The sequence below is a fragment of the Pelophylax lessonae genome (assembly GCF_965119305.1).
Source record: "Pelophylax lessonae genome assembly, chromosome: 8".
NCBI classification, from domain to species: domain Eukaryota; kingdom Metazoa; phylum Chordata; class Amphibia; order Anura; family Ranidae; genus Pelophylax; species Pelophylax lessonae.
In genome coordinates this window covers 295,632,513-295,660,067 of record NC_138775.1, presented here as the reverse complement: position 1 = coordinate 295,660,067, position 27,555 = coordinate 295,632,513, and the positions used below count along the sequence as shown (strand labels likewise).

General features: G+C 44.9%; 1 protein-coding gene across 1 annotated transcript in view; it reads right to left on the bottom strand.

Moving 5' to 3' along the window:
* Window positions 1-27,555, bottom strand: part of CCDC17 (coiled-coil domain containing 17) — a gene marked incomplete at its 3' end in the record, with an annotated part of 127,666 nt that overhangs the window by 56,619 nt on the left and 43,492 nt on the right. The window contains exons 12-15 of the mRNA XM_082266377.1: window positions 23,566-23,788; window positions 18,939-19,049; window positions 13,693-13,850; window positions 810-951 (exon numbers count right to left, since the gene is read on the bottom strand). Coding sequence (XP_082122503.1) covers window positions 810-951; window positions 13,693-13,850; window positions 18,939-19,049; window positions 23,566-23,788 — 634 coding nt within the window. The remainder of the gene's footprint in view (window positions 1-809; window positions 952-13,692; window positions 13,851-18,938; window positions 19,050-23,565; window positions 23,789-27,555) is intronic.

Genomic DNA, 27,555 nt, shown 5'->3' with positions numbered 1-27,555 from the left:
AATATTGTTATTTTTTCAAAATTGTCGCTCTTTTTTTGTTTATAGCGCAAAAAATAAAAAAATCGCAGAGGTGATCAAATACCACCAAAAGAAAGCTCTGTTTGTGGGAAAAAAAGGACGTCAATTTTATTTGGGTACAGAGTCGCATGACCGCGTAATTGTCCGTTAAAATCACGCAGTGCCGAATCGCAAAATAGGGCCTGGTCTTTGAGCAGCCAAATCCTCCAGGGCTAAAGCGGTTAACTAATCATTGTGGTTTTTTTTGCATAATTTTCCTTTAAGGGGGCGTGGCAGGGGTTGTGTCCTGTGCCTACTTACTTTTGCTAATAGGTGTCCCTTATTCCTATCTCAAAAAGTTAGAACTGATGCCTTGTCTGAAGTTGTCTTTGCACAATATTAGCTGGTTAACAACTTTATATAACTGTAATAATATTTTTGCTATTTTTTTTACAACATGCCAATTGTAACACTGTATGACTGTTGGTTTATCTTCACATTGTATGATCCAAAAAATGGGATTGTCAAATCTCAATGTCAAATGGCTGTTGAAGCATCCTATTGCTGATGATTGACAAACCAAAATCCCTTATTAGAAAGGATTTTTTAAGGCTTAGCTTAGAACCTTCAAAAAAAAAAAAAACGAATTGGCCAGATCCGTTATAGTTTTGCTTTAATGAGGGCCAGAGCAACCAATCATCCATGTCCTATTGTCTGCTTTGTAACAAAGACATCGATTTCTCAGGTTCACTATTTGTGTTTTTTGATTTCATAATATATGAAATGTGAAATGTTCCTTCCAGTTCACTGACCTGTCCAGTGCTCATGTGATAGCCGACAAGCCGCAGCGTTCCATCTCCTAGAGGAGCGTCTGTAACTCGATCAATAATGAAACCAACCCTGTCCTCTCTGCCACCGGCATCTCCCAATCCTTCCTCAACCTGGATGTCACCCCTGGAATTAAGAATGAGTTTGGGATTAACATTACCAAAACATCAGCAGCTCTTAATACATATAGAGGCATCAGGCACTGTGGACCATGGAGAGACATGTGGCACTGTGTTTAATACAAAGGTGTGGATGTTCAGTACTAAAAAAAAAAAAAAGAAAAAAAAAATCACATGTATTTATTTATTTATTAATTAGGAATGATAAAATACCACTTGCAATTAGTGGGCGGAGTTTCATACCAGTTCTGCGTTCTCCATGACAGATCAACACAGGTGAAGCTTCAGTCCAGCACTAAGGGCACCATGACCAGACTCTTGGAAGTAGAGCTATTTTCGTAACAGAGCAAACCTCTAGCATCTGTCAGAGTCATTCTGGCCCTAGAACTAGCACTGCTTACAGGGGAATTCACTTTAAATCAGAGTTTCTAAACTTCCGTGCTTTGCTCATAGAGTGTTTTACATACTTAGATGAATGGCTTGTGGGTGGGGGTCTAACTGTGCCTGTGCAAGTAGGGTAACACCCAGTGGCGGCTGGTGCTCCATGGACCGGCAGACGGACCACACCATACCCCCCCGACCACAACAACTCCAGTCCGCACAGTCCGCACTGTCCTCTCCCCCCCCCCTGGTCCCCCACAAGCTCGAGCCTGCACCGCCCCCCCCCCCCCCCGGTCGCCGGCTCACTCACCCTGGGCAGGCGGCAGCGGCGGCTTCCCCCTCAGTCTCCTCCCTCCTCCTCCTCCGCTCCTTGGCCAATAGCATGGCTTTTCCTTTCAGCCAATTGGGGAAATGGCAAGATGGCAGCTTACCGCAATGAGTGGGCCTCCAAATTAATGGATGGGCCACTAAGAGCATAAGGTAATAACTCCTATGGACTGGGTTCTCTCCTCTGCATGAACGGACCAAGTATCACTAGACTGCATCAAACCCTCACTCGCTCATAGATCCAGACACGACTCCAATATGTATGGCAATATGTGGAGGATAAAAGCATTCATAGCGTAATCCCGTTTGGCGGTATAAAAACAGCTTTATTCAAGGTTCTACTTACATGGCAGTAGATCAACACAAGCGAATAACACATAAAAAGCGGCGTCCCGCTATGATCATTACAAAGCCGGCGTCTTGGGGGCGTGGCAAGCGCGATGTCCGGAACCTCCCGACCGGTTTCGTCAGAGTGACGTCGTCAGGGGCGTGGTTACCGGACATCGCGGTCACGCCTTACAAATACCCCATACAAGAATCACATCCGGAACTTCGTCCAATCACGGACGAGAAGGGCGGAAGTGACGAATCTGACCCTTGGCCATTAAGGGCGGAAGTGCACTTATAAAAACAATAGCGTCGAGGAGGACATAGAATTCAAAACGGAATACTTAATTAGCCATCCTCGATCAAGCTAATCAAATAAGGGCAGCAATACTTACTTCGACAGATAATATAAAAAATAAACAATAAACATGGTGTTATATGAAAAAAACCAGAATTAAATGCATATATTGATCACCGATGTCAGTAAGCGCCATCTAGTGGCCAAATAGTATATAGTCAAAAAAAAAAAAAAAAAAAACAAATACATTTGACTTGATGGAAAAAGAGAAAAAATATTAATAAGGCCAAAAGGCAGATTGCAGCACTGAACACAAGGACATAGTCATCCGTCCGGCCGACAAAGGCGGAGGAATCGTCGTGCTTGACAAGGATGACTATGTCCTTGAGATGAACAACATTCTTAGTGATAGGGATACCTATCAGATCCTCAAAAGAAACCCAACAATCAAATATAAAAAAGAGCTTCAGGCTCTAGTTGAGCAGGCCTTTGATAAAGGTATCTTAAAAGAGAAGGAAAAACTATTTTTGGTCCCCCTGGCTCCTCGCTTGCCGGTTATGTACTTCCTTCCAAAAGTGCATAAGAATCCCATCAAACCCCCCGGCCGCCCCATAATCAGTGGGATAGATTCCCTATGTTCCCGCATTGGAAGATATGTGGATTCTTTCCTCCAACCCTTGGTGATGCAGATGCCCTCCTACCTTAAGGACACCACCCATGTTCTTAATATTGTTGAGGACATCACATGGAAGGAAGGCATGATCCTTGCTACAGCGGACGTTATGTCCCTGTACACGATCATACCGCATCAACTGGGGTATGAGGCGGTACATTATTATTTAAACACTCTGAGTAATCTGGATAGAGCACAGATTGAGTTCATTTTGGAAATTTTGAACTTTGCAATGACTCACAACTTTTTTTGGTTCAACAACACTTACTTCTTGCAGTGTCGTGGTGTGGCTATGGGGGCGAAATTTGCCCCCAGCCTGGCCAACTTATTCATGGCCAGGTGGGAGGAGGATGTCGTCTATAGGGACCGACCGCCCCAGCTGGTGCTGTGGCGTAGGTACATAGACGACATCCTCCTCCTTTGGGATGGTGACCAATGTTCCCTTGACCTGTTCATGTCCACACTAAATGAGAACAATAGAGGTATCAAACTTGACTGTACCAGTAGTACAACCAGTATTAATTTTCTAGATTTAAATCTGGTGGTCGAGGAGGATAGGTTGGTCACTTCCACCTTCTTTAAACAAACCGATCGCAATAGCTTCATCCCAGTGGACAGCTGTCACCACAAATCATGGTTACAGGCTGTCCCAAAAGGACAATTCATGAGGCTGCGACGGAATTGTACTCATTTGGATATTTTTCTTACACAAGCCTCACAGCTTAAGAACAAATTTCTGGATAAGGGTTACCAGGCCGATTCCCTAGATAAGACCATCAGGGAAGTGGCGGACATGGATAGGTCTGTTTTACTTGCCCCACGTATTAGAAACAACGATAATCGACCTTTCAAAAATTGTTTTGTGACCTCCTTTAGTACACAACATTATGAGGTCAAGAGAATCATGCAGAAACATTGGTCTGTCATCAAAAATGACAGAGTACTAGGTCCGGCCCTTCCAGACCGACCTAATGTCATTTTTAGAGGGGCTCCATCACTACGACACCAGGTGGCCCACAATGTTATAGAAAGACCGGAGCGGCCCATGTTCCTCCCGGAGCTAAAAGGGTTCTACCCGTGTAAGAGATGCAACATCTGTGCTCTTAATGTGTTTAAAGGTAGAAAAATTGAGAAAATCAGGTCCCATGTCACCGGGAGAGAGTATCCAATTAAATCCTTCATAACTTGTTCAACACAAAATGTAGTGTATCTACTTCAATGTAAATGCGGGAAACAATACATTGGACGAACCCTGAGAAACATGCAAATCCGTATGGGGGAACATGTGGCAAACATACGTAAAGCGTTCCCTGGTCATAGCGTGTCGAAACATTTTGACCACTGCCGACATAAAGACCCCCGTAATACGCTTTTTGTGGCTTTTGACAAATTCACTCCAAATTGGCGAGGGGCAAATGCTAAAAGGGAGTTATCCCGCGCTGAGACGCGGTGGATTTATATTTTGAAAACCTATGTCCCTCATGGTTTGAATGTTGAGTGGGACATTAACAGTTTTATCAATAACAGTTAATTGCTGCTGAGATGGGAAAAGTATAATCATGCTCTATCCCACTCAACATTCATGTATGAATATGAATTCTCCATTTTTTTTGTTACTATGTGGTAAAATCTTTTTTTAAGTTTTTATATCTCTTGCTTTTGCTGACCTGCTAGAGACCATTGTCAGGCTGATATGTGGAGTTATGTACTATAAGGGAAAAGTGCTGCAATCTGCCTTTTGGCCTTATTAATATTTTTTCTCTTTTTCCATCAAGTCAAATGTATTTGTTTTTTTTTTTTTTTTTTTTTGACTATATACTATTTGGCCACTAGATGGCGCTTACTGACATCGGTGATCAATATATGCATTTAATTCTGGTTTTTTTCATATAACACCATGTTTATTGTTTATTTTTTATATTATCTGTCGAAGTAAGTATTGCTGCCCTTATTTGATTAGCTTGATCGAGGATGGCTAATTAAGTATTCCGTTTTGAATTCTATGTCCTCCTCGACGCTATTGTTTTTATAAGTGCACTTCCGCCCTTAATGGCCAAGGGTCAGATTCGTCACTTCCGCCCTTCTCGTCCGTGATTGGACGAAGTTCCGGATGTGATTCTTGTATGGGGTATTTGTAAGGCGTGACCGCGATGTCCGGTAACCACGCCCCTGACGACGTCACTCTGACGAAACCGGTCGGGAGGTTCCGGACATCGCGCTTGCCACGCCCCCAAGACGCCGGCTTTGTAATGATCATAGCGGGACGCCGCTTTTTATGTGTTATTCGCTTGTGTTGATCTACTGCCATGTAAGTAGAACCTTGAATAAAGCTGTTTTTATACCGCCAAACGGGATTACGCTATGAATGCTTTTATCCTCCACATATTGCCATACATATTGGAGTCGTGTCTGGATCTATGAGCGAGTGAGGGTTTGATGCAGTCTAGTGATACTTGGTCCGTTCATGCAGAGGAGAGAACCCAGTCCATAGGAGTTATTACCTTATGCTCTTAGTGGCCCATCCATTAATTTGGAGGCCCACTCATTGCGGTAAGCTGCCATCTTGCCTATCCGCACGGGTGACTGTTTTATTTCCATTGCTCTTTCACATCTTGGGATCTTCACCCTCTAGTGGACTCTCCACCATCTATATATGCCGAATGGACTTTTATTTTAGTGCAATTGATTTATTTCATTATATTGCCTTGTTGTCAATTGTATATTAATTTATTAACTTTTTAAGCACAATTAATTTTGCTGTTCATAGCGCTGCACTACTTGACACACAATATGAATGGGATTACTATGAATCCAGTGTTCTAGCTGCTACTTTGTTTTATGTTAATTTATCATATACTTTTTTATTCATTATTTAAGCGCAGGATATCCCCCTTGATTTTAATTGGGGAAATGGGTCTTCCTGATTGGCCAGGAGGAGAATCAGTGTGGCACTAGCGAATATTCATTTGCTATTGTCACACAACTGGGGGGGCTCAGGGCGCAGTGCCCTGCGCCCCGAGCCCACCCTTTTTTGAAGCCTATTAGAGCCTCTGGCTCTAATCATGTGCTTCAAAAAAAAAAAAAACCCCATTGGAATCCATGCATCCGGCACCCTGCATGTAGATTAGGGGGCGGGACGCATGGATGAGGGGGCGGCGCCCCTGCGCCCCCAATGGACGGGCCGCCACTGGTAACACCTCTCCCAAAGACATGCTCATCAATACCTGGGACCTGGCGGAGGCTGCAGTCATGTGAACAATTGAACATTAAGGCAGACTCATGTAATGTACTAATGTACGGGGTTCCCCCATAAGATGTTTTGTCCCAACTACACACTTTGGAGGGACATGCAGAGCCACTGCCCACTCCACCAGTCCAGCATACCTCCACCCCCTTACTCCCAGTAACGGAATGAAACCCCGCGGGACACATAGCACGGGTCTCATACATTGCCCTGAGTTAACCCTTCGCTTCCTGTACCTAGTGATCATGCCTTAGTGATCATGCTATAATGCTAGTCTGTTCCCGGTGACCGGAGAAGACATACAGCTAGGGAGGGAGCCAGAGCACTGACCCCTCACTACTAGAGGACTTGCCTAACCAGGTACCACACCAAATGACTGGTTGCTATTGCTGTTCTTCTTTTCAGTTACCCATTGCAGCTACCTCTTCCCTGCCTTGTGAGTTAACCTTCTGTAGTGGTGTTGCACATACCCCATAGTGCTATACAGACCCAGGTTCTTTAGGAATATGCCAAGACCCAACATGCACCCCTTTGTATAACGTCAGACCAGGCTCCATGACCCAAAATGCACCCCTTTGAATAAATTTAGACCGTGCTCCATGACCCAACATGCACCCCTTTGAATAACTTCAGACCAGGCTCCATGACCCAACATGCACCCCTTTGAATAACTTCAGACCAGGCTCCATGACCCAACATGCACCCCTTTGAATAACTTCAGACCAGGCTCATGGCAGTTGAACAGCTTTAACTGAGAATTCAGCAGAACATGTATAACACGAATAAATGTCCTTTCTCTAACTATCTTTAGTTGTGGCTGCCCCAGCATACCTGCATAGGTAAAGTCCTTTTGGGAAAAGTCAATTTTTGGAAGAACTCAAGTAGAGGTGTCCATAGTCATGGGTGTCCCGAAGAGTCGGTGCTCCTGAGGTGGACCACAGGTCCCGGTAAGCTTCTGCAAGGTTCCCATTTATATGCCCGCTCTCTCTTGCTCTCCTGGGACCCAAACCTCTTCCCTTTTATATCACACGGGACAGAGGCTGGAGCCCAGAAAATGCCTGCAAACATGATTGGGGAAGGCATCAGGAAACATTAACCCCTTCCCCCTGACCTAGGCAGCCCAGTACCTGAGTAAAACATACAATACAGTTGGCAACCTGCTCACAGGCTCTGGAACAGTAACTGTCCCGACAAAGAGAGGTTCTTCAATAATTAGCTACTGGGGAAACTTGACGCTCGTAGACGAGAACTGCCATGTTTATATACAGAACCCTGTAGGGGAAACAATTCATAAAAACTGGAGCTATGAAAGTGGTCAACTATGCCTACAGAGACCACCCAACTCCAGATTAGAAAACAATGATTGGCTGCACAATTTTCCACCTGCTCCAGCTTTGTTAACTGAGCCCACATGTCGTAAACCATGTTGGTTTAGGAGGCCACAGACTTGGGGTGAGTTTATAGGACAGTACAGTGGCTTAGTGGTGCCTTGCAATACTGGTGTCATTTGTTTGAATCCCAACCTGGACAATGTTTGCATTGAGTTTGTTTGCTTTCCCTGTGCTTTCCCGGTGCCTGGAGAAGACGGACAGCTAGAGAGGCAGCCAGAGCACTGACCCCTCACTACCAGAGGACTTGCCACCTAACCAGGTACCACACCAAATGACTGGTTGTTATTGCTGTTCTTCTTTTCAGATCCCCCTTGCAACTACCTCTTCCCTGTCTTGTAAGTTAATCTTCTGTAGTGGTGTTACACATACCCCATAGTGCTATTACAGACCCAGGTTCTTTAGGAATACGCCAAGACCCAACATGCACCGCTTTGAATAACTTCAGACCAGGCTCATGGCAGAGCAGCTTTTACTGAGAATTCAGCAGAACATGTATAACACGAATAAATGTCCTTTCCCTAACGATCCCTAGTTGTGGCTGCCCCAGCGTACCTGCATAGGTAAAGTCCTTTTGGGATAAATCCTTTTTGGAAGAACTCAAGTAGAGGTGTCTGTAATCATGGGTGTCCCGAAGAGTTGGTGCTCCTGAGGTGGACCACAGGTCCCGGCAAGCTTCTGCAAGGTTCCCATTTATATGTCCATTTTCTCTTGCTCTCCTAGGACCCAAACCTCTTCCCTTTTATATCACACGGGACGGAGGCTGGAGCCCAGAAAAGGCCTGCAAACACGATAATGGAAGGCATCCCAGTGACTGAGGAAAACATACAATACAGTAGGCAACCTGCAGGCTCTGGAACAGTAACTGTCCCAACAGAGAGAAGTTCTTCGGAAATTAGCCACTCGGGAAACTTGACGCTTGCAGTCATCTACAGTTGGTGAATTGAAGGTAGGTGTAAAAGGATTCAAGAGATGTTGAACTGGGCACCTCCTCTCTTCCCTGCACCCCAGTCTTACATCCTTAGTCCTGAACCTATATATATATATATATATATATATATATATATATATATATATATATATATATATAGCTTTGATATTCCCCTTTTTCTCTCTTTTCCAGCTATACTTTCCAGCGGCCTTGTTGCAACATTATGAGTTAATCGCAGCTTGGAGGTATTTTGGCCTATGGAAGCACTCAAACCAAAGGGTCATATACACTATGTAAGCTTTTTTCAACTTTATATGTCAAATTAATGTTGGTGAATATATTTTTATAGCGCGTAACTTTAATGTAACTATTATATATTGCAGAAGTGGCAGAAAAATCCCTGAAGAAGAATCTGTTACATATTTTGAAACGCGTTGGACATTTCCCTTTCTGTGGTAACATCTATGGCAGGGATTCTATACTACATCCCTGCAGCTGTTGCAGAACTACACATCCCATGAGGCATTGTAAAACTCTGACAATCACATACATGACTAGGCATGATGGGAATTGTAGTTCCTGAACAAATGCAGGGCCGTAGTTTTGGAATCCCTGATCTATGGTGTTACCCTATATGGATCTATACAGCAGCCAGTTGGGGAATGCCACTTTGTAACTGACCTCCTATATATAATATTTTTTCTTGATTATTTTGCTTCCTATGCCTACAAACACACATGCTTCTTTATTCAAATTGTCTTTGTTTTTTTAACAATAATGCTTTCAATAAAATACCTGTTTTAATATAAATTTGTCTGGATTGCCTCCAAAATTCCACACAATGAGGTTTAAAATATTCTTTGATGAGTTTCCACAGACAGTACACAGCATGCACCTTGCAAGAGCTGAAGTGTATCTATACCCAAAATTATTATTTTTTTTTTCTTTCTAGTTTTGGATGTGTAGTGTAGAACAGTTAGACCACCATCAGGTTTTTATTGCTGTTTGTGTCTGGTTGGGGGGTTTCTTTTCACTTCTTGCTCCAGTGACATGACAGGAAGTGGCAGGATTTCTCCTTAGATGGTTGTCACCAGAACAGGTGTCCCCATTGTAGGATTAACCTCATCTTCCGGTTATAGCTGTACAACTTTGGATTTCCCATCTCTTAACGTCCCAATAACAATGGTCACCAGGACAAATAGAGGTAAGCTCTTTAAAGTGGAACTATACTCGCCCCCACCTTAGCAATGTGGTGTTCCAGAGCTTCTTCTGCTGATATCTTCGGTCAGTCTTTGGCTGGTCTTCTTCCAGGTTCCTGATCTTTAGCTGGTCTACTTCTGGGTTCTGGATCTTTGGCTGGCCTTCTTCTGGGTTCCTGATCTTTGGATGGTCTTCTTCTGGGTTCTTCGTCTTTGGCCTGTCTTCTTCTGCATTCCTGACCTTTGGCAGACGCTCTTCTAGGCTCACAATCTTTGGCAGGACCTTCTCCAGGTTCCCAATCTTTGGCCAGTTTTCTTCCGGATTACCGATCTTTGGCAGGTCTACTTCTGGGTTTCTGATATTTGGCAGGTCCTCTTCTGGGTTCCTGATCTTCGGCAGGCCCTCTTCTGGGTTACTGAACTTTGGTGGGTCCTCTTTTGGGTTCCTGATCTTTGGCAGGTCGTCTTCTGGGTTCCTGATCTTCGGCAGGCCTTCTTCTGGGTTCCTGATCTTTGGTTGATCCTCTTTTGAGTTCCTGATTTTCTGAAGTTTCTCTTCCGGGTTCCTCATCTTTGTCTGGTCTTCTTTCGAGTTCCAGATCTTCAGATGGTCCTCTTCTGGATTCCTGATCTTCAGCTGGTTCTCATCTGGGTTCTTGATCTTTGGCCTGTCCTCTTCTGGGTTCCCAATATTTTTCAGGTCTTCTTCCAGGTTCCCTTAGCTTCACCTGGTCTACTTGCTGGTTCCCGATCTTCAGACGGTCCAAATCTTTGTCAGGTCCTCTTTCTGGTTCCTAATCTTCGACCAGTCTTTTTTCCGTTCCTGATCTTTTTATGGTTTTGATTGGGTGGGCTGAGACGATGTCACTTATGTGCGGGCTTTAATTCATCTCGTCAGATGCTGAAATTGTACACTGAGTGGTGTGTACTCGGCTCAGTGTACAGTACGGACAGCAGGCAAGAAACTTTAACACAGAACAGACAAAGAATCAGTGTACATTCTTGCCATACATTGATGAATGGGCATGGAAGTTGCATCATTCTGACCTAGCCATACAAGATCTCTAAAGGTCCTGAACTCAGAAAAGAACAGAACAGGTGAAGATGTTGGTGCCGGTGAGGGAGTGAGGAGTAGTGAGTACGATTACACTTTAGGTTTTCCTAGTGGGAACACAGACAGCAATAAAAAAGTCTAACCCCTCACTACGCCATCCAAAACTAAAAAACAGAATGCAATGACTTGCATGACTTTCTTGTGGGTAACAGACAGTCTGTGAACACAGCTGATCTTTGACCTTTCAAGCTGCAACTTTCCTGCAACACAGACTTCAGAATAATTGCATCCCCCCAACTAATTCCTCACCTAGTTACCACTATTTAATGTTGGTAAGATCTACCCACCATATTTCACCCTGAAGCCTGGTGACCTCCTACTAAAGTGGAACTCCAAAATTGCAAGGTCTTTAGATCAGAGGCTAAGTGATGAGTTTTACCTCCATGCCCGTTTCCGGACACCTTCAACTACGAAGTTCAGACACCCCCCAGAAATGTGTATGGGGACAACAATCTGATGGAGCATGCAGAGAATTGTAGTGCCTCAAGAGCCAGAGGACCACAAGCTGTCATGTTTAGTCACAGCTTTATTTAAAGTGGAACCCTGGGCATAAAACACAAGTCCCAGCCTGGAGGATTTCAAATGTTTTTATTTATGATCAATGTTTATATAAACAATAATTATAAACAGACAACACAGAATCATCAGAGTCATAAAGCTGAACATTCAGAATTCTAATTACATGAGTCATGAAAATGTTTACATTGATTTCTCTAGTACTAAGGATTAGATCACGTTATTTTCCTCACCCAACAAATCACTACTGGGAAAAAAAGATGATGGAGTAAGCCCCTCCCCAGTTACACATCAGGAATAGTACTCCTCCCCAATCACATGGTGAGAGTAGTGCTTCACCTCAGTCACATGGTGAGAGTAGTGCTCCACCCCAGTCACATGGTAAGAGCAGTGCTCCAAACTAGTCACACGGTGGGAGTAGTACTCCGCCCCAGTCACATGGTGAGTGTAGCGCTCCAAACTAGTCACATGGTGGGAGTAGTACTCCGCCCCAGTCAAATGGTGAGAGTAGTTCTCTGTCCCAGTCACATGGTGAGAGTAGCGCTCCAAACTAGTCACATGGTGGGAGTAGTGCTCTGCCCCAGTCACATGGTGGGAGTAGTTCTCTGTCCCAGTAATATGGTAAGAGTAGTGCTCCAACCCAGTCACATGATAAGAGTAGTGCTCCAAACTATTTACATGGTGGGAGTATTGCTCCGCTCCAGTCACATGGTGGGAGTAGTTTTCTGTCCCAGTTACATGGTGAGAGTAGTGCTCAAAACTAGTCACATGGTATGAGTAGTACTCCAACCCCAGTCACATGGTGAGAGTAGTTCTCTGTCCCAGTCACATGGTGAGAGTAGCGCTCCAAACTAGTCACATGGTAAGAGTAGTGCTCCACCCCAGTCACATGGTAAGAGTAGTGCTCCAAACTAGACACATGGTGGGAGTAGTTTTCTGTCCCAGTCACATGGTGAGAGTAGAGCTCAAAACTAGTCACATGGTGGGAGTAGTGCTCCGCCCCAGTCACATGGTGGGAGTAGTGCTCCGCCCCAGTCACATGGTGGGAGTAGTGCTCTGTCCCAGTCACATGGTGGAAGTAGTGCTCCACCCCAGTCACCTGGTGAAAGTGGTGCTCTGCTCCAATCACATGGTGAGAGTAGTGCTCAAAACTAGTCACATGGTGGGAGAAGTCACATGCCCCAGTCACATGTTGGGGGTAGTTCTCTGTCCCAGTAACATGATGAGAGTAGTACTCCAACCCAGTGCATGGTAAGAGAAGTGTCCCTACAGTTACATAGTGGAAGTAATGTTCTGAACTAGTCACATGGTAGGAGTGGCGCTCCTCCCCAGTTATATGGTGGGAGTAGCGCTCTATCCCAGTCACATATGAGTATGACTCCTTCCCAGTCACACAGTGGAAGTAGGACTTGCCCTAACCAAATAGTGGGAGTAAAGTTCCACCCCAGTCACCTGGTAGGAGAAGTACCCAGAACCAATTACAAGGTGGGAGAAATAGCACATGATGGAAATTGAGTTCCATCCCAGTAGCACAGTGGGAGTAGAATTCTGTCCCAGTCACGTGTAGGAAGCAGTTTGATCTGCATTTTCAGGGATAGGGAAAATTCAAAAAAAATATTCCATGAGGATTGCTAAATTTTACAATTATGGTCGAGATGCATGTTCCAGTTAAAGTGTATTCAAAGACAAATATTTTAGTTCTGGATGGATTAGGGAAGGATTTATCCACTGTCAACAGGTTTATCTTTGCTGACCAGATAAGTAAGTTTGCCGTCTGTATCCCATCGGGGAGATTTTCTTTTCACCTTCTACTCTGGAGACACAACAGGAAATTAGAGGGCAGATCCCAAAGCAAAAGGAAAATCCTTCCACACCTCTTCTTCTTGGTGACAACTAATATTTTAGATTTCCTATTACTTTCTGTCTCACCAGGACAAATAAAAAGGATAAATTCGATTTTTTCCATTTCTCCATAGCTCCTTAGTCCCTATTTATTCCCAACACTATACCAACACTCATTGTCACACAAAATCATCAACTAAAATTCTGTATTCAGCCTGTAATAACCCTTTTAATCTCTCCTGTATGGTGGAGGTGGAATCCACCTTCTTCATATTTGTCTGTTTTAGGTAATATCAATATGTAACATTGTTGCAACAAAGTAACAAATTCACAGTATTGTGGACTGACCGTCCTTCCATAGAGCCGCATAGGGAGAGGTGGTGTGATAGTTCAGACCGATATCTTCCCAGTTTCATTGGTTACGCATTATGTGACTGTCCAGCTCAGAAGCAGATAGGTAGAAAGTATCTCTGGGAGGAGCCTGGATCAGTTTCAGGCACGGTCTCACCTCTGATTGGCTCTCTGCTGACTTGTCATCTCCTGAACTGGCGGTGGGTCTACATAATCAGTGTAAGGGGACAGAGACAGCTGGAATGAGTTGGGCGGCTGCTGGAATGATGACATTGGCGCTGGGTTGTCAGTGATGGCTGCGGCTGGACTCGGCATCTGTGTGGGGACAGAAGGACAGTTATGATCAGAGAAACCACAAAATTTCCAGCAAGCTGAAATCAGTTAATATATTATCAGAGCATCAGAGTTAGACTTAGGCATGTGCAAAAGGGTGTATAATCGCATGCTGGAGCTTTGCTGGTAAATGGAGGAGCAGACCCCTGACCCAAGTCACATCCCCTCTGTATATTGGTCCTCTATAAGCTCCATCACTGAAATTTAACATCCTTCTAAACAGCTGCCAACATCAGTTTCTGCTATGGTGGGCAGGTCTCATCTGGTCTAACCATAACTTTCACTCTATAACTTACTGAATACTCTGAAAATACAGAATTTGGATTGGTTCTTGCTGGCAGACATTAGAACCTAACTGTAACAGGGTTTTTACTGCTGGCTAGTCGTTACTAAGCACTGCAGCTCATAACATTTGAGTGCACACCTTTTCCAGTTAGGAATGCTTAAATAGACTGCTGGACATTTGTTTGGCAATGTGTTTTGGACTGTACTGGGACTCGAATCTCTATCAGTTGGTACTGTCTTGACTCAGCTATTGTCTCTGAAGTTCACGTCCACCAATTGTATAGCTGCAGAATGAGAGTTATTAAAGAGATACGCCTGCTGCAACAGAGGCTTCTGTCAGTGGCAGGTAGTTTTGAAAAAGGTTGTAGAACTTGGAGACGGGTGGACAGGCAGGAAGGACAGTACTGGTTGTGTCACTGATTTAGGGGAGATCTGTAGATGGAGTGTTATACTTGGGTGGGCACAGTTTTTCAAGCCCCCCCCCCCAAGAGCTGTCCTAGGCTCAAATATCATAATGCTGACATAATAGGTGGGGACATCCCAGGAGAAAGACACCCTTAACAAGGCGTGTGTAACCTTTTTCTCTATCTTTTCTTAATGTTTATCAACAAAATTGATTGATGAATGAAATGTTTCTTACTCTAAATGGTATAAGGTTATCAGTGGTGTACCTCAAGGTTCAGTGTTGGGATCCTTACTTTTTAATACCTTTATAAATGATATTGGGTCTTTGCAGATGACACCAAGCTTTGCAGTGGAATAACTTCTTTACAGGATGTCTCCAACTTACAAGCTGACCTCAATGCACTGTTTCATTGGGCAACTATGTGGCAAATGAGGTTTAATGTTGATAAATGTAAAGGTATGCACTTGGGGCTAAGAATATGCATGCATCATACATACTAGGGGGAGTAGAACTGGGGGAATCCATAGTGGAGAAGGATCTGGGGGAATCCATAGCAGAGAATGATCTGGGGGATACCATAGCGAAGGATCTGGGGGAATCCATAGCGGAGAAGGATCTGGGGGAATCCATAGCGGAGAAGGATCTGGGGGAATCCATAGCAGAGAATGATCTGGGGGATACCATAGCGAAGGATCTGGGGGAATCCATAGCGGAGAAGGATCTGGGGCAATCCATAGTGGAGAAGGATCTGGGGGAATCCATAGTGGAGAAGGATCTGGAGGAATTCATAGCGGAGAAGGATCTGGGGGAATCCATAGCGGAGAAGGATCTGGGGGAATCCATAGCGGAGAAGGATCTGGGGGAATCCATAGCGGAGAAGGATCTGGGGGAATCCATAGCAGAGAATGATCTGGGGGAATCCATAGCAGAGAATGATCTGGGGGATACCATAGCGAAGGATCTGGGGGAATCCATAGTGGAGAAGGATCTGGGGGAATCCATAGTGGAGAAGGATCTGGGGGAATCCATAGCAGAGAAGGATCTGGGGGAATCCATAGCGGAGAAGGATCTGGGGGAATCCATAGCGAAGAAGGATCCGGGTGTTCTGGTAGATCATAAGCTTAATAATAGCATGCAATGCCAAGCTGCAGTTTCCAAAGCAAGCAAAATCCTTTCTTGTATTAACAGAGGCATGGACTCCAGAGAGAGAGATATCATCTGTACAAATCATTAGTAAGACCTCATCTGGAATATGCAGTTCAGTTTTTGGCTCCAGTTCTTAAAAAGGATATCGGGGAACTGGAGAAAGTGCAGAGAAGGGCAACCAAACTGATAAGAGGCATGGGGGAGCTCAGCTATGAGAAAAGATTAGAGGAACTGAATTTATTCTCTCTTGAGAAGAGGAGATATGATCACCATGTATAAATACATAAGGGGGGGATATGATCTCCATGTATAAATACATAAGCAGGGATATGATCACCATGTGTAAATACATAAGGGGGGATATGATCTCCACGTATAAATACATAAGGGGGGATATGATCTCCACGTATAAATACATAAGGGGGGATATGATCTCCATGTATAAATACATAAGGGGGGGGGGGGGTATGATCTCCATGTATAAATACATAAGGGGGGATATGATCACCATGTATAAATACATAAGGGGGGATATGATCTCCATGTATAAATACATAAGGGGGGATATGATCACCATGTATAAATACATAAGGGGGGATATTATCACCATGTATAAATACATAAGGGGAGATATGATCACCATGTGTAAATACATAAGGGGGGGATATGATCTCCATGTATAAATACATAAGGGGGGGATATGATCTCCATGTATAAATACATAAGGGGGGATATGATCTCCATGTATAAATACATAAGCGGGGATATGATCTCCATGTATAAATAAATAAGGGGGGATATGATCACCATGTGTAAATACATAAGGGGGGATATGATCTCCATGTATAAATACATAAGGGGGGATATGATCTCCACGTATAAATACATAAGGGGGGATATGATCTCCATGTATAAATACATAAGGGGGGATATGATCACCATGTATAAATACATAAGCAGGGATATGATCACCATGTGTAAATACATAAGCGGGGATATGATCACCATGTGTAAATACATAAGCGGTGATATGATCTCCATGTATAAATACATAAGGGGGGATATGATCACCATGTATAAATACATAAGGGGGGATATGATCTCCATGTATAAATACATAAGGGGGGTATGATCTCCATGTATAAATGCATAAGGGGGGATATGATCTCCATGTATAAATACATAAGGGGTCCATATAGTGAACTTGGTGTTGAGTTATTCACTTTAAGGTCATCACAGAGGACAAGGGGGCGCTCTTTACGTCTAGAGGAAAACAGATTTCATCTCCAAATACTGAAAGGTTTCTTCACCGTAAGAGCTGTGAAAATGTGGAATAGATTCCCTCCAGAGGTGGTTCTGGGCAGCTCAGTAGATTGCTTTAAAAAAAGCCTGGATTCTTTCCTAGGTGTACATAATATAACTGGGTTCTAATATTTATAGATAAAGTTGATCCAGGGAATATCCAATTGCCTCTCGGGGAATCAGGAAGGAATTTTCTCCCCTGCTGGAGCAAATTGGATCATGCTTTGCTGGGGTTTTTTCGCCTTCCTCTGGATCAACTGCAGGTATAGGATTGTGTATATGGGATTGTACGGTTGGGTTTTCTTTACTGTTTTTTTTTATTTTTTTATTGGTTGAACCAGATGGACTTGTGTCTTGTCCTGCGCCTTGGGACTGCAAAGTCGCATGACAATTTGTACCCCATGATTTCCAATGAGTGCCATATCTGTGCAACTTCAAAGTAGTCCCTGAACTACTTTGCTCAGACTTAGATGTGACTTGAGGTCCATAGACCTCAAGATTACACAGGCATTGCTTCATTGCTTCGCATCAAAATCGTGTCAAAGTCACCCGGCTTTCAGGTCCTACAAGTTTGAAAAGGGCTCTAAACTGCATAGGGGGTTCTTTACTGTCAGAGCGGTAAGGATGTGGAATTATCTTACACAGTTGGTGGTGTCTGAGGGGAGTGTTGATAATTTAAAAAAAAAATCTTAGATGAGCATTAAAGCAAACGTAATATACAGGGATCTGGGAAATGGTAATGACATAAACACACACACACAACCTTCCCAACTATGTAACAACAAAATGAAATTGTTTATGGTTATGTGCTACGGTATAGACAAAATGGCTACTGCCTACCTCACAAAGTGGGATATGGGAATAGATATGAAGAGAAGGTATAGGTGGCGCTGCCTATATAGTGGGTGCAATCCTCATGGGGAGAAAAAGATGTCAAAACAAGTGAAAAAATATATAAAAAGTATGTCTAAAAGATATATGCGTAATCCTATTGCACAAACCCCATATGAAAACAATAATAAAGTACAAACATTAAAAATACTTATATAGTACAGTAGTGATCCAAAAATATAAAACACTAAACACACTCTATCAAAATAAATATAGTGCTACAAGAAAGTGCTCTCCGTGCAAGAATGTGCAAAAAAAAGTGCAATGAGCAGATAATCAAATAAGTCCATAAACCAATCTAATAATTAAAAAAAATCATAAATCCTTGTAAGGATCGTAAAGTGATTTGGTGCAAAAAATATTTTCAAAGTGCAGTATCAGACTCTCTGTGAGGCTCCGATCAGGCTGCGCTTGATGACGTCATTCTGACGAAACGCATAGGGCAGAGACTAGAGCATCATTGCGTCACTTCTGGTTCAGAGTTTCTGGTCCGTGGAATGCGTGGCTTTCCAGACATAGTGTATATCGCAGACTGCTTTTATTTATTGTAGCCCTGTACGTGTTTTACTTTTATACATAAATGTACATGTTACGGACTTACACTATGAGTTGCCTCACTTCTCCATATACCCTGTGATGAGAATTCCCATTGATCAGACCCGGTGAGGAGGAGGAGGAGATACAGGACTCCGTAGTAAACCATTACAGGGGTTCATTGCAGGGGTTCAGGTGAGTGCAGAGCTGAGGGGAGAGCACAAGTGGATTTACCTCCTGTTTTATATGTTTGGATCACTACTATATAAGTATTTTTCGTGTTTGTACTTTATCGTTGTTTTCATATGGGGTTTGTGCAATAGGATTACACATATATTTTTAAGACATATTCTTTATATATTTTTCACTTGTTTTGGCATCTTTTCTCCCCATGATTGCACACACTATAAAGGCAGCGTCACCTATACCTCTTCTTCAAATCTGTCACAGTCCACTTCCTGTATAATTACACTCAGAATCTCAGACATCACATGACTTCTACTAACCAATGGGGGGTACTGGTAGAGCGAGGAGTTCCTGGGGTCGATTTCCGCCATGGATTGCAGGTCTGCGTCCCGGGCATTGATGATGCGCAGGTAAAGTTCAGCTTTTCCAACCTGCAGAGATATCATCAAACATATCAGCCACAACCTGATCATGGCCATGTACATTATACAGTGCTGCTTCCTCACGCCTCCTGCAGGGGGCGCCACTATAACATCACGGCCATGTACATTATACATTGCTGCTTCCTCACGCCTCCTGCAGGGGGCGCCACTATAACATCACGGCCATGTACATTATACAGTGCTGCCTCCTCACACCTCCTGAAGGGGCGCCACTATAACATCACGGCCATGTACATTATACAGTGCTGCCTCCTCACGCCTCCTGCAGGGGGCACCACTATAACATCACGGCCATGTACATTATACAGTGCTGCCTCCTCACGCCTCCTGCAGGGGGCACCACTATAACATCACAGCCATGTACATTATACAGTGCTGCCTCCTCACACATCCTGCAGGGGGCGCCACTATAACATCACGGCCATGTACATTATACAGTGCTGCCTCCTCACACATCCTGCAGGGGGCGCCACTATAACATCACGGCCATGTACATTATACAGTGCTGCCTCCTCACACCTCCTACAGGGGGCGCCACTATAACATCACGGCCATGTACATTATACAGTGCTGCCTCCTCACACCTCCTGCAGGGGGCGCCACTATAACATCACGGCCATGTACATTATACAGTGCTGCCTCCTCACACCTCCTGCAGGGGGCGCCACTATAACATCACGGCCATGTACATTATACATTGCTGCCTCCTCACACCGGCTGCAGGGGGCGCCACTATAACATCACGGCCATGTACATTATACAGTGCTGCCTCCTCACACAACCTGCAGGGGGCGCCACTATAACATCACAGCCATGTACATTATACATTGCTGCCTCCTCACACCTGCTGCAGGGGGCGCCACTATAACATCACAGCCATGTACATTATACAGTGCTGCCTCCTCACACCTCCTGCAGGGGGCGCCACTATAACATCACGGCCATGTACATTATACAGTGCTGCCTCCTCACGCCTCCTGCAGGGGGCACCACTATAACATCACAGCCATGTACATTATACAGTGCTGCCTCCTCACACATCCTGCAGGGGGCACCACTATAACATCACGGCCATGTACATTATACAGTGCTGCCTCCTCACACCTCCTACAGGGGGCGCCACTATAACATCACGGCCATGTACATTATACAGTGCTGCCTCCTCACACCTCCTGCAGGGGGCGCCACTATAACATCACGGCCATGTACATTATACAGTGCTGCCTCCTCACACCTCCTACAGGGGGCGCCACTATAACATCACGGCCATGTACATTATACATTGCTGCCTCCTCACACCGGCTGCAGGGGGCGCCACTATAACATCACGGCCATGTACATTATACAGTGCTGCCTCCTCACACAACCTGCAGGGGGCGCCACTATAACATCACAGCCATGTACATTATACATTGCTGCCTCCTCACACCTGCTGCAGGGGGCGCCACTATAACATCACAGCCATGTACATTATACAGTGCTGCCTCCTCACACCTCCTGCAGGGGGCGCCACTATAACATCACGGCCATGTACATTATACAGTGCTGCCTCCTCACACCTCCTGCAGGGGGCGCCACTATAACATCACGGCCATGTACATTATACAGTGCTGCCTCCTCACACCTCCTACAGGGGGCGCCACTATAACATCACGGCCATGTACATTATACATTGCTGCCTCCTCACACCGGCTGCAGGGGGCGCCACTATAACATCACGGCCATGTACATTATACAGTGCTGCCTCCTCACACAACCTGCAGGGGGCGCCACTATAACATCACAGCCATGTACATTATACATTGCTGCCTCCTCACACCTGCTGCAGGGGGCGCCACTATAACATCACAGCCATGTACATTATACAGTGCTGCCTCCTCACACCTCCTGCAGGGGGCGCCACTATAACATCACGGCCATGTACATTATACAGTGCTGCTTGACTGTAGGGATGGTGTTCTTAGGGTCATAGTCAGCATTTTTCTTCCTACAAACACAGTAAGTCGAGTTATTGCCAAAGAGCTCCATTTTGGTCTCATCTGACCACAGCACCTTCTCCCAATCCTTCTCTGAATCATTTAGATGTTCATTGGCATGACTGTCAATGTGTCTTCTTGAGGAGGGGAACTCGCCGTGTTTGGAGGAAGAAAAATGCTGACTATGACCCTAAGAACATCATTCCTACAGTGAAGCACGAAGGTGAAAACATGATGCTTTGTGGGTGTTTCTCTGATAAAGGTACAGGCCCACTATGCTGCATTGAGGGGCCAATGGACGGGGCCATACATTGTAAAATCTTGGATGAGCAGCTTCTTCCCTCAGCCAGAAATCAGAAGATGGGTCATGGATGGGTCTTCCAGCATGACAATGACCCAAAACATTGGCAACAAAGGAGTGGCAACAAAGGAGTGGCTCAAGAAGAAGCACATTAAGGTCCTGGAGTGGCCTAGTTAGTCTCCGGACCTTAATCCTATAGAAAATTTATGGAGGGAGCTGAAGGTTAGAGTTGCCAAGCGACAGCCAAGAAACCATAGGGATTTAGAGAAGATCTGTAAAGAAGAGTGGATCAAAATCTCTCCTGAGATGTGCGCAAACCTGGTCACCAACTACAAGAAACGTCTGACCTCTGTGCTGCCAACAAGGGTTTCTCCACCAACTACTAAGTCATGTTTTGCTTGGGAACCAAATACTTATTTTACTCACTGAACTGCAACTCCATTTATAACATTTGTATCATTAGATTTTTCTGGATTTTTGGTTGATATTCAGTCTCTATTAGGGCTTTTTTTCTCAGATAGTAGGTGCAGGAACTCCCCCTTCTGAGTCACCCTTGTCTCCGCCCCCTACCCACCCCCAAGCACATCCCTTGGTCTCAGCCCCCTACCCACCTCCCAGTACCAAGAACCAAGTATCATTCTGTGGTGCTAAGTAATTTGTATTGAACTTGTTAATTTTAACAAGAAAAGCAGCAATATAGATCCCCTGCAGCCAACAACAATAGACCCACAGAAACAAGAAATCATCTATAAAACAATGCCCCCCCCATAACAAAATACCACCCCAGCAGCAATAGATCCACCCCAGCGACAATAGACCACCAGCAACAACCCTACATTCTCCAGCAGCCAGCAACAATAGACCTCTCTCTCAACAATAGATCGCTTCTAGCAACGACTAACTCCCCAGAAATATAAGATCTCTCCCAGCAACAATAGATCCTCCTCCAGCAACAACAGATCCCCATGCAAAAATAGATCCCCACTGGCGACAATAGATCTCACACATGATACATATCGCTACAAACGCCGGAGTCTAGCACAATACCCTCTCCGTAACACTAAACTGATGACCTGTAGGGGGCGTTTAAAGCGTCGCCTATAGGAAATATAGGTTACTGAAGTTTGTCGCCATTTCACGGGTACACACAAATTTAAGGTTTTACATGTTGGGTATCTATTTACTCGGTGCAACCTCATCTTTTATATTTTACCAAACATTTTGGTAGTTTGTTGTGTTTTTGTGCCCTTAAATTAATGCATTTTCTAGACCTTTGCGGTAATATCGTGTGACATAAAAAATTAAAATAATTAATAATAAAAAACTACCACTATTTTATTCTCTATTCACTATTTTATTCTCTAAAGGGTCTGCTTTCAGAAAATACACTAAATTACCAAAAGTATTGGGACGCCTTTACACACACATGAGCTTTAACGGCATCCCAGTCTTAGTCCGTAGGGTTCATTATTGAGTTGGCTCCACCCTTTGCAGCTATAACAGCTTCAACTCTTCTGGGAAGGCTGTCCACAAGGTTTAGGAGTGTCTATGGGAATGTTTCACCATTCTTCCAGAAGCGCATTTGTGAGGTCAGGCGCTGATGTTGGACGAGAAGGCCTGGCTCGCAGTCTCCGCTCTAATTCATCCCATTAAAGTTCACGTGCGTGTAAAGTCAGGTGTCCCAATACTTTTGGTAATATAAGGCAGTGGTCTTCAACTCCGGTCCTCAGGGCCCACTAACAGACCAGATATTAAGTATTACTTTGAGGAGATGCAGACTAGAGTACTGCAATCACTGAGCAGCAAATGAGATCACCTGTGATGTAATTTAGTTATCTTGCAAACCTGGCCTGTTAGTGTGCCCGAGGACCGGAGTTGAGGACCACTGATATAGGGTATATGATATTTGGGGGGTTTTGTGTAATCTTTAGGCCTAAAATGATTTTTTAAACGTGTGCAAAAAATGCAAAAATGGCTCTGGCAGCGAAAGGGTTAAAGCACATGAGATTTTAGTGATTGGATTTACATTCACGTCAACACTCTGATGATCTTCTGATCTTTTCACATTTATATCTAAAGAGGACTACGGATTACCGCTAATCAATTTTACTTAGTGTCATAGCGCCAGCATCTGCCATAGCGCTGAGTGAAGTCGGGGGTGACAGATCTGGCTGTGATAGGCTGGGTGAAGGCCATATGTGTCACATGCAGCAAGCACTCACACTACCTGCGGCACGGTGTTGAGCTGTCCGGTGCTCAGGCCCGGTCGAAGTGGCAGACCTCTTAAAGGAAGCTTCCATCGGCCGCTCAGGACTTGGTTATGATGATCGAACAAGTCCAGCTTGGTCCAACCACAAGAGGACAAGTGCTGAACCTCCTGACCATAGGGGTTGAAACCACCGGCCGCCTGCAGCTCCATGACCAGAGCTATAGAGGAGCTGGGCCGGACCCTGAAAACAGAAACAGCAATCATTAAATGAGATAAGAGATGTCAAATGAGAACAAAAAAGATGGCGGGAAGAATAAGATGACCACATTGGTAAAAATTCGATTTTTAGACCATATACAAGGAGACAAATGTGTGATATGAGCCTTGCCTTTGATGTTCTGGTGAAAGTCAGGACATGTCTCACATCCCTAGGGGGCGATAATGAGTTCTTTGAAATACGTCTTTGAAAACGCCCAGAAGGGGGAGGGCGAAACGCGTCTACGCGGTCTACGGACATCGGCACGTCACTTCCGGCACGGGTGGAACGCAAACCGGGACCAGGCGCCACCCCGAGAGCATCCACGGCCAGGAAGACTTTTAGACCCGCCTGATTTGTCTTTTTGCCTTAATACATCTCAACAAATGTGAGTGTAATTATTGTTTTTAACTACCATTAAAGTGTTATCAGAATTACACTATTGTGGGGTCTCTCCTTTCCCCTTTATGCGATTGGAGCAATAAGGACTACAGGGACCATTGGCTACTAACCCCAAGAATACACCAACCTTCCTTACTGGGACACCAGCTCTATTTGACCTTTTTAGGCTATATGGCTTATGGGGTCAACTTAGTCCGGTAAGTGGAACATCCACAGGGGGCGGACTGTCACCATTGTCTCACTGCACTGGATAAAGGCATGCTTTTGCACTGCGTTTTCAGCACTTAAGCACTTTACATTGGGACTTTCTGTGGAATATATGTGGACTGTTGCACGCAATTATTAGCACGTTTATTGAACTATTAGTGGTCTTGCATTTCCGTTAATAACACCCCGAGAGGGGAATATTATTTTCACTTTTATATGTATTTGTATATAATTGCACATTGCATATTGCACTTTAATTTGATACTTATTTGGTTTTCCACCTATTTGATATTTTACCACTATACCTGTTTGTGCTGGTATTTGGCACTGCACTTTAATAATTTGGTATTCACCATTTTTGAACAGCTGCATCTAGGTAGAGGTTTATTTATTTATTTATTCATTTATTCGTTCATTTGTCCATAGCTCGGTACACATTTTTTGATCTTTGATAATGAGTTCTTATTGCAATTTTTTTTAACCAAAAATATGTAGCAGAATACAAATTGGCCTAAAATGTAAAAGAATTTTGATTTTTAACAATTTTTTTGGGAATGTTATATAGCAGAATGTGAAAAATATTTTTTATTTTTTTCAGAATTGTCGCTCTTTTTTTGTTTATAGCGCAAAAAATAAAAATCGCAGAGGTGATCAAATACCACCAAAAGAAAGTTCTATTTGTGGGAAGAATAGGACATCAATTGTATTTGGGTGCAGCGTCGCACGACCGCGCAATTGTCCGTTAAAATAACCCAGTGCCGAATCGCAAAAAATGGCCTGGTCATTATGGGGGGAAATCCTTCCGGTCCCGAAGTGGGTAAATCTCCAGCAGCACATTTGTAGGTAGGAACCCCCTCATGACCTTTGCCAGCCTTGTTGGAGTGTCAAACAATCATATTATCCAAAAGAGGTCTTTAGTGAAAAGGTTATCCCAGAAAAACCTTTCTGAAGGTACTCTTTGGGAACAGAAAATCCCTGAGTACCTTCAAAAAGATTCTTCTGGGATTACCGATCCTCCAAAGAGCTCTCTGGGATATTATGATTTTTTTTTTTTTCAAACATTAACAGGGCAGCAGAGATCATCAGGGGGTTTCTATTTGCAAATGTTTTGCAGGTACGGGTTTGACATTTAATGAGACTACCATTATCTGGGGCCACAAAAAGCGTTTTTGCTGATACATTTATTTTGATGTATTTCATGACTCTACATGTGTTGGATTTCTCCCCTTGTGGACCTTTATTTTGGATATTTTATCTAAGTAAGCTAAAAGAATGAGATTGGCCCATTTCACACCAGCGGTGGTGCATTGTTTGTTTGTTTTTTAACAAACTTTATTGAAACTGGTATAGATGGGCCCATAATCTTTGCTGAATGAAACTAGCCCAAATGTTTGTTTCTAATGATGTTCAGGTGAGCAGGGGCAGACTGGCAACTTTCAGCCCAGGGGGCAAGTACAAACCAGATTCCCATGGTGCATCGACTGCTCCCGTCCTACTCTTCCCTCTTCCTGTCCTCCTCCTGACCCCCATTTCAGGCTGAAGCCCTGCTCCAGGTACTCTACTCACCCCCAGGCTGAATCTGGGTTCCCAACCTGGCCAGCAGGGGGTGCTGGGACAGCTCGGTTGGGGCTGGCCATGGGAGGAGAGTCTCAAGTGGGGCATGGAACCGGCCTCATGCTGGGGGAGGCCTGCGCTCTGTCCTTGTCATCATCCTGCACTCAGTAGGTCAGCGGTGGGGACTTCTCTTCACCAGGAATCCTTTAGGCATGTCTGTGGCAGAAGCAGTGCAGCCTTTTTACAGTACATCAGAGCGGCCCGGGGGGGGGGGGGGCAATTGCCCCCCTGGCCCACTCCACCCCTGCAGTTGAGAGTGAACACCTGTCCTTCTTCCCTAGGGGGCGATAATGAGCTTTCGTTATCCTTTGGGGATTTCTCCACTTGTCAGAATGGTTGCCATCGTTCTGTTTTCTACAGAAAAAAAAGCAAACCTGAGTATCCCCCTGTATGCACCACATTTGCTTATCAGGTGAAGTCTCACTCCATGTGCTGTAGCAGCAGGGCCAGAGTGGGACTCATTTTGAGCCCTGGAGTTTCATGCCTTAGACTGGTTTACTTTAGTTCACGACTGACTATATTAAAATAATGTAATTAAAACCTCAGAAATTAAGTTTGCAATGGCAGCGGGCATGGTACAGGAGAATGCAGGGCTGCGGACATTGTACGGGAGAATGCAGGGCTGCGGGCATGGTACAGGAGAATACAGGGCTGCGGGAATGGTACAGGAGAATGCAGGGCTGCGGGAATGGTACAGGAGAATGCAGGGCTGCGGACATTGTACAGGAGAATGCAGGGCTGCGGACATTGTACGGGAGAATGCAGGGCTGCGGGAATGGTACAGGAGAATGCAGGGCTGCGGGCATACTACAGGACAATGCAGGGCTGTGGACATGGTACAGGAGAATGCAGGGCTGTGGACATGGTACAGGAAAATGCAGGGCTGTGGACATGGTACAGGAGAATGCAGGGCTGCGGGAATGGTACAGGAGAATGCAGGGCTGCGGGAATGGTACAGGAGAATGCAGGGCTGCGGGCATGGTACAGGAGAATGCAGGGCTGCGGGCATGGTACAGGAGAATGCAGGGCTGCGGGCATGGTACAGGAGAATGCAGGGCTGCGGGCATGGTACAGGAGAATGCAGGGCTGCAGGAATGGTACAGGAGAATGCAGGGCTGCGGGCATGGTACAGGAGAATGCAGGGCTGCGGGAATGGTACAGGAGAATGCAGGGCTGCGGGCATGGTACAGGAGAATGCAGGGCTGCAGGCATGGTACAGGAGAATGCAGGGCTGCGGGCATGGTACAGGAGAATGCAGGGCTGCGGGCATGGTACAGGAGAATGCAGGGCTGCGGGAATGGTACAGGAGAATGCAGGGCTGTGGGCATGGTACAGGAGAATGCAGGGCTGTGGGCATGGTACAGGAGAATGCAGGGCTGTGGGCATGGTACAGGAAAATGCAGGGCTGTGGACATTGTACGGGAGAATGCAGGGCTGCGGGCATGGTACAGGAGAATACAGGGCTGCGGGAATGGTACAGGAGAATGCAGGGCTGCGGGAATGGTACAGGAGAATGCAGGGCTGCGGAC